Source organism: Lathamus discolor, chromosome 12 (genome assembly GCF_037157495.1).
Source record: "Lathamus discolor isolate bLatDis1 chromosome 12, bLatDis1.hap1, whole genome shotgun sequence".
NCBI classification, from domain to species: domain Eukaryota; kingdom Metazoa; phylum Chordata; class Aves; order Psittaciformes; family Psittacidae; genus Lathamus; species Lathamus discolor.
In genome coordinates, this window is record NC_088895.1 from 1606900 (window position 1) to 1619433 (window position 12534).

The following is a 12534-nucleotide window of genomic DNA, read 5'->3' on the forward strand; positions in this document are numbered from 1 at the left end:
AACCGAAAAGAGGTATTAAACAGCATCAAAACCAGAGTCTGTGCAGCAAGAGAGGAAGATTTTCTGTCCCGAATGCTTCCCCTCCTTCCCCTTCACATGCACACACCTCCCCTGGACTAAGCAGACTGAGGACTGACAGTGGGTTTTGGACCATCGTTGGAGGGAACTGGGGAACATGGGGTTTCATAACCAGCTTACAAGGAGCTGCAGTGGGATCCAGGGAGTGTTTCGGATGCAGGGAGGCAGAGGGGAGCCACAGAGAATCCGTGTTCATAATCAGCCTTGTGTGACTTGTGCAGAGCTGAGCTGCACCAAGCACGACAGTGCTGACAAACTCATTCCCAAGTGACACTGCTGTGAATTCTGACTTAGGGGGCATAAACCCCTCCAAGACCTCAAGCGAGGTAAGAGCTCTTACCTGCCACATCTCCTGTAGCAAGAGACCAGCAGCAACCAAACAGCACAGACCCCCAGGATCAGGGCAGGAACCAGAGCACTGACCTGACCGCTGGTACCCAACAATTTCCTGGGGATCATCCTGTAGCTGAGGGCCTTTATTTCCTCTCAGCTTCTCAAAGCAGCGCCTACTGCCTATCTTTTCCACCTAACTTACAGCAGCTCAGCATCCCCAGAGGTCACTGCCCCTACCAGCACCACCACACTGCTGCTAAACTTGTAACCAGGGACGGATGGATCCTTATACAACCCCCTCCAAGTATCCTGCAACACAGAGGAAGCTGAGGGCACTCTGCTCCCTGCTTCTTTTCTCTTGCCTTTTAACTGTGCTGCAGTGACTGGATAGAGCTCAAAACTCAACCCCCATTTACTGCACCAGCTCTTACTCAGAAACTTATTTCGGCACAGATTTTCTGCACCAACTCCTGGCTTGCTCCTGGTTCAGAGGATGAGCTTTAGCAGCCCAGCTACACAACAGCCTGCATCTGATGAGAGACTAAAGCTTGGCCACATGCTGCTCAGATGGGGTCTTGCCTACTTACAAGCGAACAGAGAAGCTTTACAACCAACCTTATCTCACTGGCCCTGCACTGAGTGCAGCACTGGGCTAAGAAGATCCCTTCCAGCCTCTGGACAGAGAGGAACAGCTTAAGCACTGAGGCAGTAACAGGATGCACGTTTAGACCAGCGAATACATCGCTCCAAACCTGCATCTCCTTGCTGCAGGAGCACTGAAGGTTGGCTGCAAAGCTTTTCCATCCAGTTTTCATGGAAGACCCACAGAAGCTGCTGCTGTCAAAGGACTGTGGATGTGATGCAGCCAACTGCACCTCAGTGTGTGCCCATCTCTGCAGAGGCTTCAGGCCCACTGTCACACACAGGCATGATGGAAAGGGTTTAATCAAACACACACCCTTCAGAATCCCAGAATCCCAGCTCGGTTTGGGTTGGAAGGGACCTCAAAGTTCCAATCCAGTCCCAACCCCTGCGACATGCAGGGACCCCTTCCACTGGAGCAGCTTGCTCCAAGCCCCTGTGTCCAACCTGGCCTTGAGCACTGCCAGGGATGGGGCAGCCACAGCTTCTCTGGGCACCCTGTGCCAGCGCCTCAGCACCCTCACAGGGAAGAGCTTCTGCCTAAGAGCTCAGCTCAGTCTCCCCTCGGGCAGGTTAAGGCTTTCAGGATAGGTGCTGTGGCTCAGAGACAGTGCCAACCACCCGACTGACTGCTGCAAGAGGAAGAAATGGGCAAAGACATGCACAAGACCAGGAGGAAGACTGCTCTGTTCCCCTATCAGCCAGGGAACTTGGCTCTAGGAGCAGAAAACCCTGCACATCAGTGCATGTGAGACCAACCTGGCCCCAACCAACACTACCCCACTGGAGGGACAGGACGGATGGTGCCTTGGAAGAAGGTGTTATGCCAGAGGTAACAGATAACCAACTACCTCATGCCGAGAGGCACCAACGAAACCACCTCACTTTGCCACATCAACCACCTCCATCTGGTTCAGGGTCACCATCAGCAAGTTGCTCCACTGCGGTGACACTGACAGAGTAGACCACCAGGCATGGCTTAACCTTGGGAAGGTGAAGGAGCCAGGGACTGGTTTAACCCTCGGAATTAAGAGCTATGCAAATGCCTTTCCTTTCTCAAGAGGCTCTTAATTAATGAGGTGGGAGGCTCAAACAGCTGCACTGGAGGTAACAGAAAGGAAGACACTCACTTCGTGATTTCCCCAAACAAATTACAAGTGCTTAAAGTGAAAGCCCAACTGTGATCATTGAGCTCCATCGCTGCCTTAGCGAGATTAAAATTTCATTTCTATGAATTATTTTAGATTTAGCCTCAATTTAGAGCCATTATTTGCAGAGCAAACAGATGCAAAGCAGGTTTAATCTCTCAAATACACAGCTGGGGATTTGCACGGGGAAGGCTGAAGAATTAATACAGGAAGAATAAGGAGCATCCCTGCAGCGATGGAGGTGTTGGTGGGGTCAGAAGAAGAGGAACAAGAGCTGGGGCTCAGTTTGCACCTAGTCACCTTCAGTCCAGCCTCAAGCACCAGGTCTCACAGCCCGCGTTCAGCCCTTGAGGGCTCAGGCCTCTGCTGTCCCTGCCTCGAGGTAGGGATGTTGCCTCTGTCCTGCGTGGAAGTGGGAGTTCTAAGTGGTGACAGCTCAGAACACTCCAGAGCTCTGCAATGAAGTTCAAAGAGTAAAACAAAGAGCAGTTATATTAACCCCACACAGAGAAGCTTTCATTGCTCACCTGTACCTACCAGCAGCGTGATCAATACCTGTTTGGGAAGCCACTGGTTTGAGCTACACTGACAATGAGCACACACAGTGTCAGCATCCCCAGAATGGCCCCACACTCCCTGGACCACTCACCAGCTTTTGGAGAGGGAAAAGGGGACGGAAGCAGCATGGTAATGCTCAAGCAAGGCTGTGAGTGCAGAGGCAGGGCGTGGAGATGAGCAGAGGCTTTGTGATGGGGCAGAAGTGGGACAGGGACCCCTGAAAGCAGGCAGGGCAGAGCAGGTGGCAGGGTGACAGAAATCAGCCTGCTCTGCCTCAACTGCAGCCTCTGCTTCCCCAGGACCTGCACCCTGGCATCTGGGGGATGTAGGAGGGAGCAACAACTTCCAACTGCCCCATCCTGCCCTGACCACCCACCTCACAGCTCCCAAGGCTCCCATGCACACTCCCACGGCTGCTGGGCAGGACAAGGCTATTTGGATGGGCAGCCTGGGATGAAGCTGAGGTGTCAGCCTGGATCAAGCAGCAAAACCATTCCTGCCCCCTTCCTCTGCCTGCTCAGCTGCTATTTACCATGGGCTTTGAAGCCCAAAGCAGGGAGCAGGCTCCAGCACCCGGTACACAACAAAACCCAACCAGAGGCACAACCTTGATGCTACAGACTCACAGTGGAATCACCGAGCTCCTCAGGAGGTGCTGCCTCCAGAGAGCAGCAATGGCAGGGGACAAGCACAAGAAGGCAAGAGGTAGCAGTGATTCTCCCTGCCTGGCTTGGCAGGGAGCAGAAAGCCCCCAGGAGCAAGCTGCCAATGGGATCTCCATCCCTGTCAGCATGAGGTACCATTGACAGCTCACAAAACACATCCCAAGAACCCCCAAGCAGCACACACAGGATTCCCGCTGCCCCTCCTGCCACTAATGCTCTGAAGGGCTCCCCCTCCCCAGCCTCCTGCTGGGTCAGGAATTCTCCTTCCCATCCAAAAGGACCCACCACACCATGCCTGGGCTCACCAGGCTGCTCACTCCACTCCCACCTCACCCTGCAAACCTTGGGACAGGGGCTGGATCCCTTCAGGAGGAGCACGGTCCTCCTCCTCTTGGACTTTCAGCTGGGAAAGCCAAGCCCACCATGGGAACAAGCTCTGCTCCCGGCTCCAGGTCTCCCCATGGTGAGGACCACAGCAAGCCCTTCCCTGGGCCACTGTCCCATCCCATCTCCTCCCTCACCTGAGCCCTAGTGACTGGAGGCCACAGGGTGTGCCTGATCCAACCTCAAGCTTTGGGTTTGGGGTGTTGCTGCAGACTCAGCAAGCCAAGAGCTTTCCTAAGAGCCCTGTGGGACAAAGATGAGGACAGAGGCCTGGCCAGGGAGCTGGGCTGCTTGCATAGAGCTGGAGTTAAACACACACCTCACCTGCACGCAGCCTGCACCAGCCCCATCTGTATCCCAACGACTTCCCCTGTGAACGGCACCACCTGAATCCCTAATGCCAAGAGGCCACATCCCTCAAACACCAGCACCAACAGGCCCATACCCACAGCCCGGGGGCTCCCAAAGGGCTGGTGAAGCCCACCTGCAGCAATGAAGCTTTTTGGGCAGGAACCTCCCCAAGAAGTCATCAGAAGAGGCACAAGTTGGATGGTCAAACCCCACCTGAGAGCGCTGCCTTATCCCTGATCCCAGCACGAAACAAGTGGCCACATCCCTAAGGAAACACGTAAGAACTGACTTTTCATCACGCATTATCACTGGCACGATTGGAACAACCATGCAAGAACAGAGCCAGGCCACTCAAACCCTCCTGGCACTGTAATAGACACAGCCACTGCCCAAACTAAATCCTTAATCCCAAAGAACCGCAGAGCTGCCAACAGAGCAAGGAAACCTGCAGTGACAGCCACCCCTGCTCACACACACGGGAATTCCACCACGGCCGGGGTCAGGCTCCTGGAACAGGAGCTATTAAACGGAGTTCAGCTGCCTGGAAGTGGCTCCGCACGGTCCCGTCCTTCCAGCGGAGCTGAGCGCACAGCAACGACCAACGAGACCCAGGGAAAAACCCCGACCACAACGGGAGGAGGCAGCAGACCCCCGACCCCCGCTGCCCTCGGGCCGGAGCTGGGAATGCCAAGAACGTGGAAAACCCCTTCCTGTGCGTTTGTGGAGCGCTCTGAGTGGATCCCCTTGGATTTAAGCCTGGCCAACCGGGATGCTGCGAGCCCCGGGCTGCTTGGGACAGCCGGTAACGCACAGGGGGCGACTTCGGCTGTGACAGCGCGATAAACACGGGCTGTAACCGGGATAAACCCGAGCTTTAACCAGAATAAACCCGGGCTCCAACCGGGACAAACCTGGCTCCTAACCGGGATAACGCTCGGCTCCAACCGGGATAACCCTCGGCTCCAACCGGGACAAACCTGGCTCCTAACAGGGATAACCCTCGGCTCCAACCGGGATAAACCTCGGCTCCAACCGGGACAACCCTCGGCTCCAACCGGGATAAACCTCGGCTCCAACCGGGATAACCCTCGGCTCCAACCGGGATAACGCTCGGCTCCAACCGGGATAACCCTCGGCTCCAACCGGGATAACGCTCGGCTCCAACCGGGATAACCCTCGGCTCCAACCGGGATAACGCTCGGCTTCAACCGGGATAACGCTCGGCTCCAAGCCAGGCGCTCGCCCGACACCCGGTCCCGGTCCCGGCCCCGCTGCCGGCCCAGGGCAGGCTCCGGGAGGGTCTTGGCCCACCTCAGTGACCCCCCCTCCCCGGGAGCCCCGTCCCGCCCGGTCACCTCGCAGCTGAACTCCATCTCGGCGTCCATGGTGGCGATGCGCACGGTGAACGTCTTGGGCTGCTTCCTCTTGAGCGAGCTGAAGCTCATGCGGGACGCGATGGCCCCGGCCATGGCGGGGCACCTCAGCGCGGCGGCAGCGCCATGGCGGCGCCCGGCCCTCCTCCCCGCCGACCCGGCCGCACCGCCCTGAGCCCGCCCTCGCCGCAACGCTATTGGTCTCGCGCCGCTCTAGTCCCGCCCCTCCATGGTGCTTAGCCAATAGAAAAGAGAATGATGGAGGGACGAGACTGTGATTGGGGAAAGTGGATGTTGCTCAAATGGGGAAGCGGTGCCCTCTTGTGGCGGCTGAGGCAGGCCGCACGCCGCGTACTCACCGGTGGCGCATGCGCGCGGTGGGGTGGAGATGGGCGCTAGGACCCTGCAGCGCGGGGCGGGGGGTCCCGGTGAGGCGGGCACAGGCGGCGATGCCCCCCCCCGGGGGTCCCGGTCCCTCCCCCGGTCCCGGCTCTGCCGCGGCGGCCTCGGTCCCGCTCCGGGCACCGGGAGGGGGCTCGGGAAGGCGGGGACACGAGGCGGGACCGCGGCAACGGGGCTTGAAATGGGGCTGGGACAGCGGCACCGCGACAGCGGGGTAGGGCTGGGCATGGGGTCGGGACAAGGGGACTGAGACCGAGGTACCGGGACCGGGACCGGGACAAGGGACGGGACTGGAACGGGAACCGGGACCAAGACAGCGGGACTGGGACTGCAGAACGGGAGTGGAACCGGGACAACGAGGCGGGACTGGGACCGAGACTGGAGCAGGAACAACGGCCCCGGGACAGCGGGAAGGGTCTGGGACAACGGGACAGGACTGGAACGGGAACCGGGACAAAGGGACTGACGCTGAGCTGGGGTAACGGGACGAGAGCAGGGACGCCGGGACCAAGACAGCGGGGACTGGGACCGCGGAACGGGAGTGGAACCGGGACAACGGGGCTGTGGCAACAGGACTGGGAACGGGATAACGGGACGGAACAGGGCTAAAACCAGGATCAGGACAACGGTACCGGGAAAGGCACAGCGGGGCCGGGACAACGGGACCGGGAAAACAGGACGGGACCGGAGCCAGGGCAGCGGGACGGGACTGGGGCTGGAGCTGGGGCTGGAGCAACGGGACCGGGACCAGCGCCGGGGCCGCGGTACGGGGCAGGACTGGGTCCAGGCCGGGGGTACCGGGCAGGGCTGAGCCCCCCCCCGCTCCGCTCCCCCCCTCCGGCCCGTCCGCCCCCGCCGAGGGGAGAACGGGGCCTCTGTGCCCGCGGACAATGGGGACATTGACGGGGCGCGGCCCCCCCGTGTCTCCGCAGCACCCCCATGGCAGGCGCCGACGAGGGCCCCCCCCGCCGCCCCCCCCACCCCGCGGGCCCGGACACTCCGGTGGGTACGGGGGGGGGTCGGGAATGGGGAGGTACCGGGGGCAATGGGAGCTCGGGGGGGGTCATGGGGAGCTATGGGGGGATATGGGGGGGGGGGCAATGGGGGCTGGATGAGGGCAGGGGAAGGCGTGGGAGGCAACAAGGGCTAGGGGGCTATGGGTGGTCATAGGGACTAGAGGGGGCTAGGGAAGGTCATGGGAGGGTATGGAGGGGCAATGGGAGCTATGGGGGATCAATGGGGGCTGGATGAGGGCAGGGAAGCCATGGGGGGCAATAAGGTTTAAGGGGCTGGGGGGGGGCAACAGGGGCTAGGGGGCACCCAAGGGTGCTATGGGGTGCTGGGGGACCCGTGGGGAGCTATTGGGGGGTATAGGGAGGGGCCGGGGAGCCCTGGGGGGGTCACTGTGGGGGGGGGGGGGGCGCTGGGAGGGAGCAGGGGGCTCTGGGGGGGCTCCGGAGCCCCCGCCCTTGGTGAAGCCCCTGCCCAGCCCTGCCGGGCCGTGCCGCGGGTCCACGCCTTCGGGAAGGGGGGGCAGGCGCTGCGCAGGGACCCCCGCGCCCCCCCCGCCATGCGCGGCTGGCTGCGCAAGCAGGTGGGGGCTGAGGGGGGGGCTGCGGGGTCTGGGGGGGGCTGAGGGGGGAGTCTGTGGGGCTTGGGGTCTGGGGGGGATGTGGGGTTTAGAGATTGGGGGGAACTGGCATGGGGACTATGGGGTATGGGGGGCTGGGGGGGGCTAAGGGGGGAGTATGGGATGTGGGGGGTGTACGGGGTTTGGGGGGCCCACAGTGGTGGGGGATCGCGTTGGGGGTCTGCGGTGTTGGGGGTCTTTGGTCGGGTTACAGGATTCGGGGGGTCTGGAGTGGGGGTGCTGTGGGGTTACGGGGTTTGGGGCATCAGGAGGGGTTTGGGGGTCCCCGGGGGTGACGGGTCTGGGGGGGAGTCAGCCCTGTGCTCCCCCCCCGCCACAGGACAGCTCCGGGCTGCGTCTGTGGAAGCGGCGCTGGTTTGTGCTGGTCGATCTCTGCCTCTACTACTACAGGGGTGAGAGGGGCTGGGGGGGACCCGGGGCCCTGTGGAGGTTGGGGGTCCACGGGGGGGGCATCAGAGACCCTTGGGGATTGGGGTCCCTGGGGTATGGGGGTCCCTGGGGGGGCTGAAGGAGTCGGGTGGGGAGGTTTGATGGGACCCAGAGGAGGTCCCTGACAACCCCCCATTGGTGCTGGGGGGGTCTCAGGGTGCTGATGGGGTCCCCCTCATTGAGACCCCTCTGCCCCCCCCCCACCCCAGACAGCAGAGAGCAGCGAGTGCGGGGCGGCCTCCCCCTGCCCGGCTACGAGATCCGCGTCCTGCCCCCCGCGCCCCGCGCCCCGCACGCCCCCCAGTTCCTCTTCACGGTCAGCACCGGCCCCTGGAGCCCCACAGCCGGGGGTGCCCTATGGGGAGGGGGGGGCACACAGAAGGTGCGGACCCCTCCACCATGGGCACCCCCGTCCCCAGGCCGAGCACCCCGGGATGCGGACCTACTGCCTGGGGGCCGAGACCCCCGAGGAGCTGAACGCCTGGGTCTGCGCCCTGCGCCGGGGGGCAGCGCCCCTGCCCCGGTGAGGGGGCACCAGCGGGATGGGGCCGCATGGGGGAGGGGGCTGAAGTTGGGGGGGTTGTGGGCTTTGGGGAGGGGGGCAGAGAGGGGTTTGGGGGGGCTCGCAGTGGTTTGGGTGTATTTAACCCTTTAACCCCTGTGCCAGCTCCCCATCCCCCCCGTTACCCGCTCGATGCCCCCCCCTGCACCCTCCTTGCTGCACCTCGGGCCCTCCGCTGCCCCCCAACAAGGTGAGCACTGAAGGGGGGACCCCTGTGTTTAACTTGCCCCATGGTGACCCCCAGAGCAGCCTCCTGCCCCCCATCCCGTGGCTCCTGGGGGCTGCAGTGTTCACCCCCCAACCTAACGCCGAGTGGCCCCCCCGCTGCTCTGACACCCTCTGCCCTGGGGTCCCATCGGTACCGGGTGCCCCCGGGAGCAGCAGCCGGGGGGGGGTGGCCAGGGCGGCGCCCGCACACCCCGGGGACCCCTGTGCCCCACCATGGGGGATTTGGGGGTCCCCGTATCCCACAGCAGAACACCCAGGGGACCCCAAACACCCCCTGCCTTAGCAGGGCACCCCAATGTACCCTCCCTGGTGGGGGGGTTAACCCCCATAGGGACCCCATATAATCAGCCCCTCCAGCACTGGGGGTCTCATCCCGTCCTGCCCCCATCCCGCTCCCCAGGGCTGGCTGTGGGTGCTGGGGCAGGGCGAGGGGGCTGTGGTGAGCCTGGGGGGGGACATGGGGAGCCCATGGGGCGGGACGGGGGTGCTATGGGGGAGCCGTGGGGCAGGGCGGACCCGCCGGTGCCTCCCGCCCTCACGCAGGTGCCCGCACCCCAGGAGGAGGCCCCGACCCAAGGGGGGGGCTGCGGGACCCCCGAACCCGCGGGAACCGCTGACCACGCCCCCCGGCCACGCCCCGAGTTGACCACGCCTCCAATGGGGAGGAGCCAGAGGGAGCCGCACCCTCCTGGAGCAGCCACCAATCAGCAGCCGCCCCCTCCGGCAGGCAGTGGGCGGGGCGCAGAGGAGCAAGACCCTTCTGTCAATCAGACGCCGGCTTGTCCAATGGACTCTTCTGATTGGCTGCTGCCCTTCCGGGGCACCGCCTTCCCGCCAACAGCAGCCAATGAGACGTCGCCGAGGGCGTGGGAGGGGCTGAGTGGGCGGGGCTCGCAGCGAGAAGGTGTGGCCGGGAGCGGGGCTCGGCGGCCAATCAGAATCACCCTTCTGCAGGCCAGCTTCTGAGGGAGGGGCGGGGTGCCACGCCCCTGGTGGGCGTGACCGGACTGAAAGGGGGCGTGACCTGACCGAAAGGGGGCGGGGCGGGACAGAAAGGGGGCGTGATCGGACTGAAAGGGGGCGTGGCCAGCGCAGCCCGCTCCCGGTGCGGGGGAAGATGGCGGCGGCGCTGCGGCGGCTGCGGTGGGGCTGTGGCCGCCCCGGAGCGCGGTGAGTGGGGCCTGGCCGGGACCCCCGCGCCCCGCTTCCGGCGCCCCCCGTGCCCCGGCTCCCCCCGAGCCCCCCGAGCCCGTGCCTGGCGCGGGGCCCCCGCCGCTGTTAATGCCTCACCGGCCGGGGCCCCATGGGCAAAGGTCCGTCCGTGCAGCGCGGTCCCGTCCGGGCACCACCGGGGCTGAACGGGACCCCTGCGGCTGCGCTGGGGCTTTCCCCACGTGTCCCCCCCCCATCAAATGGGTCTGTGCGGACTGAGCCCCGCCTGTGGGCAGCACGGGCTGTGGGCCCCGGTTCGCCCTCCACCCGTCGGTGCCGGTGCCGCCCCGGTGCTGAGCCGCTGTCCCGTAGGGGGTACTCGCAGGAGGCCGAGGGCAGCTGGTTCCGCTCCCTGTTCGTGCACAAGGTGGATCCCCGCAAGGACGCGCATTCCAACCTGCTCTCCAAGCGGGAGACCAGCAGCCTCTACAAGATCCAGTGTGAGTGCCCCGCGGCGGGCACGGGGCTGGGGCGCGCCCCCGGGGTCCAGCCCCAGCCTGGCAGCCGCTCTGTGCTCTCCCCGCAGTTCACAACGTGAAGCCGGAGTGCCTGGATGCCTACAACGGGCTGACGTGAGCCCCGCGCCCGGCTGCGGCAGGGAGGGCTGGGGCTGCGCCCTGCTCCTTGCCTCGGTTCCCTCCCTGTGGAACGGGGGCATCCCCGCAGAGCCCGCACCCCTCCTGCTGGGCTGGGGGCAGCGAACGGCGCTATCGGGGGTGTTTTGGGGTGGTGCTGCCCCCCCCCAGCTCCCTTCTCTGTGCTCCCATAGAGAGAAGGTGCTGCCCAAGCTGCACTTGGACCCTGACTACCCCTGTGACCTGGTGGGCAACTGGAACACGTGGTACGGGGAGCAGGACCAGGCAGGTGAGGGCAGCGCCAAGGGCAAAGACCTCGGCTCACCCTGGGGTCTGGGACATGAAGGGAGAGGTTTGGGAGCTGCATCCCCAACCCATCCCATCCACATCCACATCTGCATCCCCATCTGCATTTCCATCCGCATCCACATCCCGAACCCCATCTCCCCATCCGCATCCCCATCCCCATCTGCATCCCCATCCACATCCCCAACCCCATCTCCCCATCCACATCCGCATCCCCATCCGCATCCCCATCCGCATTTCCATCCCCATCCACATCCCCAACCCCATCTCCCCATCCCCATCCCCATCTCCATCCCATCCCCGTCCCACTCTCTCCTCACTCCCAGTGCACCTCTGGCGCTTCTCCGGGGGGTACCCAGCACTCTCGGACTGCATGAACAAGCTCAAGCAGAACCAGGTACCACCGGGATCAGGGTGGGGAGGAGCAGCCTGGGCTCCCCCCATCACCTCTGCCTGACCCCCCCCATCCGGGGCTGTCCCCAGGAGTACCTGGAGTTCCGCAGGGAGCGGAGCCGGATGCTGCTGTCCCGCAGGAACCAGCTGCTCCTGGAGTTCAGCTTCTGGAACGAGCCCCTGCCCCGGCAGGGACCCAACATCTACGAGCTCAGGACCTACAAGCTGAAGGTGAGACCCACAGAGGGAGGGTCCTGCTTTGGCGGGGGGGGGGGCAGCCCCCAAATCCCTCTTGGAGCGGATGAGGTCTGGCTGCTCCCTCTGGTTCCCTTTCTCCACTATTTCTAGCCAGGGACCATGATTGAATGGGGCAACAACTGGTGAGTGGTGGCTGTGCTGGCGCACGAGGTGGGAAGAGGCCCCCCTGGATCAAGGGGGGGGCTCTTTGGGAACCTCCCCCCGTGTTGCCCCCAGGGCTCGGGCCATTAAGTACCGTCAGGAGAACCAGGAGGCTGTGGGGGGGTTCTTCTCCCAGATCGGGGAGCTGTACGTCGTGCACCACCTCTGGGGTAAGGGGTCCCTGTCACCCCCCGGGGTACCCCCACTGCAGGGGCTGGTTTGGAGGGGGGCCCTGGGTACCAGCTCCATCCGCTCCATACAGCCTATAGGGACCTGCAGTCCCGGGAGGAGACGAGGAATGCGGCCTGGAGGAAGACGGGCTGGGACGAGAACGTGTATTACACGGGTGAGTGGGGACCCCCTGCATTGGGGACCCCCCCCTCCCCTGCACTGGGGACCCCGCCTGTATTGGGGACCCCCTTTCCTGACCAGTCTCTTCCTTCCTTTCCCAGTCCCGCTGGTCCGGACCATGGAATCCCGGATAATGATTCCTATGAAGATCTCGCCCCTGCAGTGAGGGGGGGTCTGCCTGCACCCCAAGGGGCTCCCTCCCTGCCTGCACCCCGGCCTCTGCTCTCCTGCCCACCCCCCCCCCATTATGGGGTGCTCTGGGGTGGGGGGGATGGATGCAGGCACGGAGGGGAAGGGGGGAGCCCCCCATCCTGCAGCGGGTCCCCATGTGGGGCAGGGGCTGGTGCTGCAGAGGGGGGCAGAGGTTTGGGGGTGTCTTAATTCCTTCTGATGGGCCCCGTGGGGGCCGTGTCGCCAATTAAATATTGACCATGCCAAAGCCTGGCCCCCTGGGGGGAGTGGGGCTGGGGGGGGGGTGCAAATCGGGGTGCTCC

General features: G+C 63.9%; 3 protein-coding genes across 15 annotated transcripts in view; 2 read left to right on the forward strand and 1 right to left on the reverse strand.

The window, feature by feature from the left end:
• The window catches only part of NF2 (NF2, moesin-ezrin-radixin like (MERLIN) tumor suppressor), a 46626-nt gene extending 40916 nt beyond the window's left edge, over positions 1-5710 (reverse strand). For 6 of the 11 annotated variants that reach the window (XM_065693178.1, XM_065693176.1, XM_065693175.1 and 3 more), the window contains exon 1: positions 5515-5709. In XM_065693178.1, the coding sequence (XP_065549250.1) occupies positions 5515-5628 (114 nt within the window). In that variant the 5' untranslated portion in view covers positions 5629-5709. Of the gene's footprint in view, positions 1-2501; positions 2600-5514 lie in introns of those variants that run through there. The other 5 variants (XM_065693174.1, XM_065693173.1, XM_065693172.1 and 2 more) reach the window with 2 other exon arrangements.
• Positions 5711-5884: 174 nt separating this feature from the next.
• Positions 5885-9848, forward strand: LOC136021204 (pleckstrin homology domain-containing family A member 4-like). 2 transcript variants are annotated; one of them, XM_065693186.1, is made up of 8 exons: positions 6615-6698; positions 6867-6936; positions 7424-7528; positions 7905-7977; positions 8224-8330; positions 8434-8537; positions 8682-8766; positions 9348-9846. In XM_065693186.1, exons 2-8 carry the CDS (start codon positions 6874-6876, stop codon positions 9768-9770), a joined length of 960 nt encoding a protein of 319 aa, XP_065549258.1. In that variant the 5' UTR covers positions 6615-6698; positions 6867-6873; the 3' UTR covers positions 9771-9846. The 2 variants fall into 2 exon arrangements, with proteins under 2 accessions (XP_065549257.1, XP_065549258.1); XM_065693185.1 differs by lacking the exons at positions 7424-7528; positions 8224-8330 and adding an exon at positions 5885-5960 and having other exon boundaries at positions 6431-6698; positions 9348-9848.
• Positions 9849-9865: 17 nt separating this feature from the next.
• Positions 9866-12479, forward strand: NIPSNAP1 (nipsnap homolog 1). 2 transcript variants are annotated; one of them, XM_065693188.1, is made up of 10 exons: positions 9866-9974; positions 10329-10456; positions 10543-10588; positions 10786-10880; positions 11224-11294; positions 11381-11521; positions 11639-11670; positions 11765-11859; positions 11952-12035; positions 12142-12479. In XM_065693188.1, exons 1-10 carry the CDS (start codon positions 9922-9924, stop codon positions 12204-12206), a joined length of 810 nt encoding a protein of 269 aa, XP_065549260.1. In that variant the 5' UTR covers positions 9866-9921; the 3' UTR covers positions 12207-12479. The 2 variants fall into 2 exon arrangements, with proteins under 2 accessions (XP_065549260.1, XP_065549259.1); XM_065693187.1 differs by lacking the exon at positions 9866-9974 and having other exon boundaries at positions 9981-10456.
• The last annotated feature ends 55 nt before the right edge of the window (positions 12480-12534 follow it).

Bases quoted from the DNA above. Each gene is read 5' to 3' on its own strand.
- LOC136021204 (XM_065693185.1), top strand. From the start codon at position 5,901: ATGCGCGCGGTGGGGTGGAGATGGGCGCTAGGACCCTGCAGCGCGGGG. The intron at 5,961-6,430 runs GTGAGGCGGGCA...GGACGAGAGCAG, and splicing joins GCGCGGGGCGGGGGGTCCCG to GGACGCCGGGACCAAGACAG. The intron at 6,699-6,866 runs GTACGGGGCAGG...GTGTCTCCGCAG, and splicing joins GGACCAGCGCCGGGGCCGCG to CACCCCCATGGCAGGCGCCG.
- NIPSNAP1 (XM_065693187.1), top strand. From the start codon at position 10,108: ATGGGCAAAGGTCCGTCCGTGCAGCGCGGTCCCGTCCGGGCACCACCG. The intron at 10,589-10,785 runs GTGAGCCCCGCG...GTGCTCCCATAG, and splicing joins GATGCCTACAACGGGCTGAC to AGAGAAGGTGCTGCCCAAGC. The intron at 11,522-11,638 runs GTGAGACCCACA...CACTATTTCTAG, and splicing joins TCAGGACCTACAAGCTGAAG to CCAGGGACCATGATTGAATG.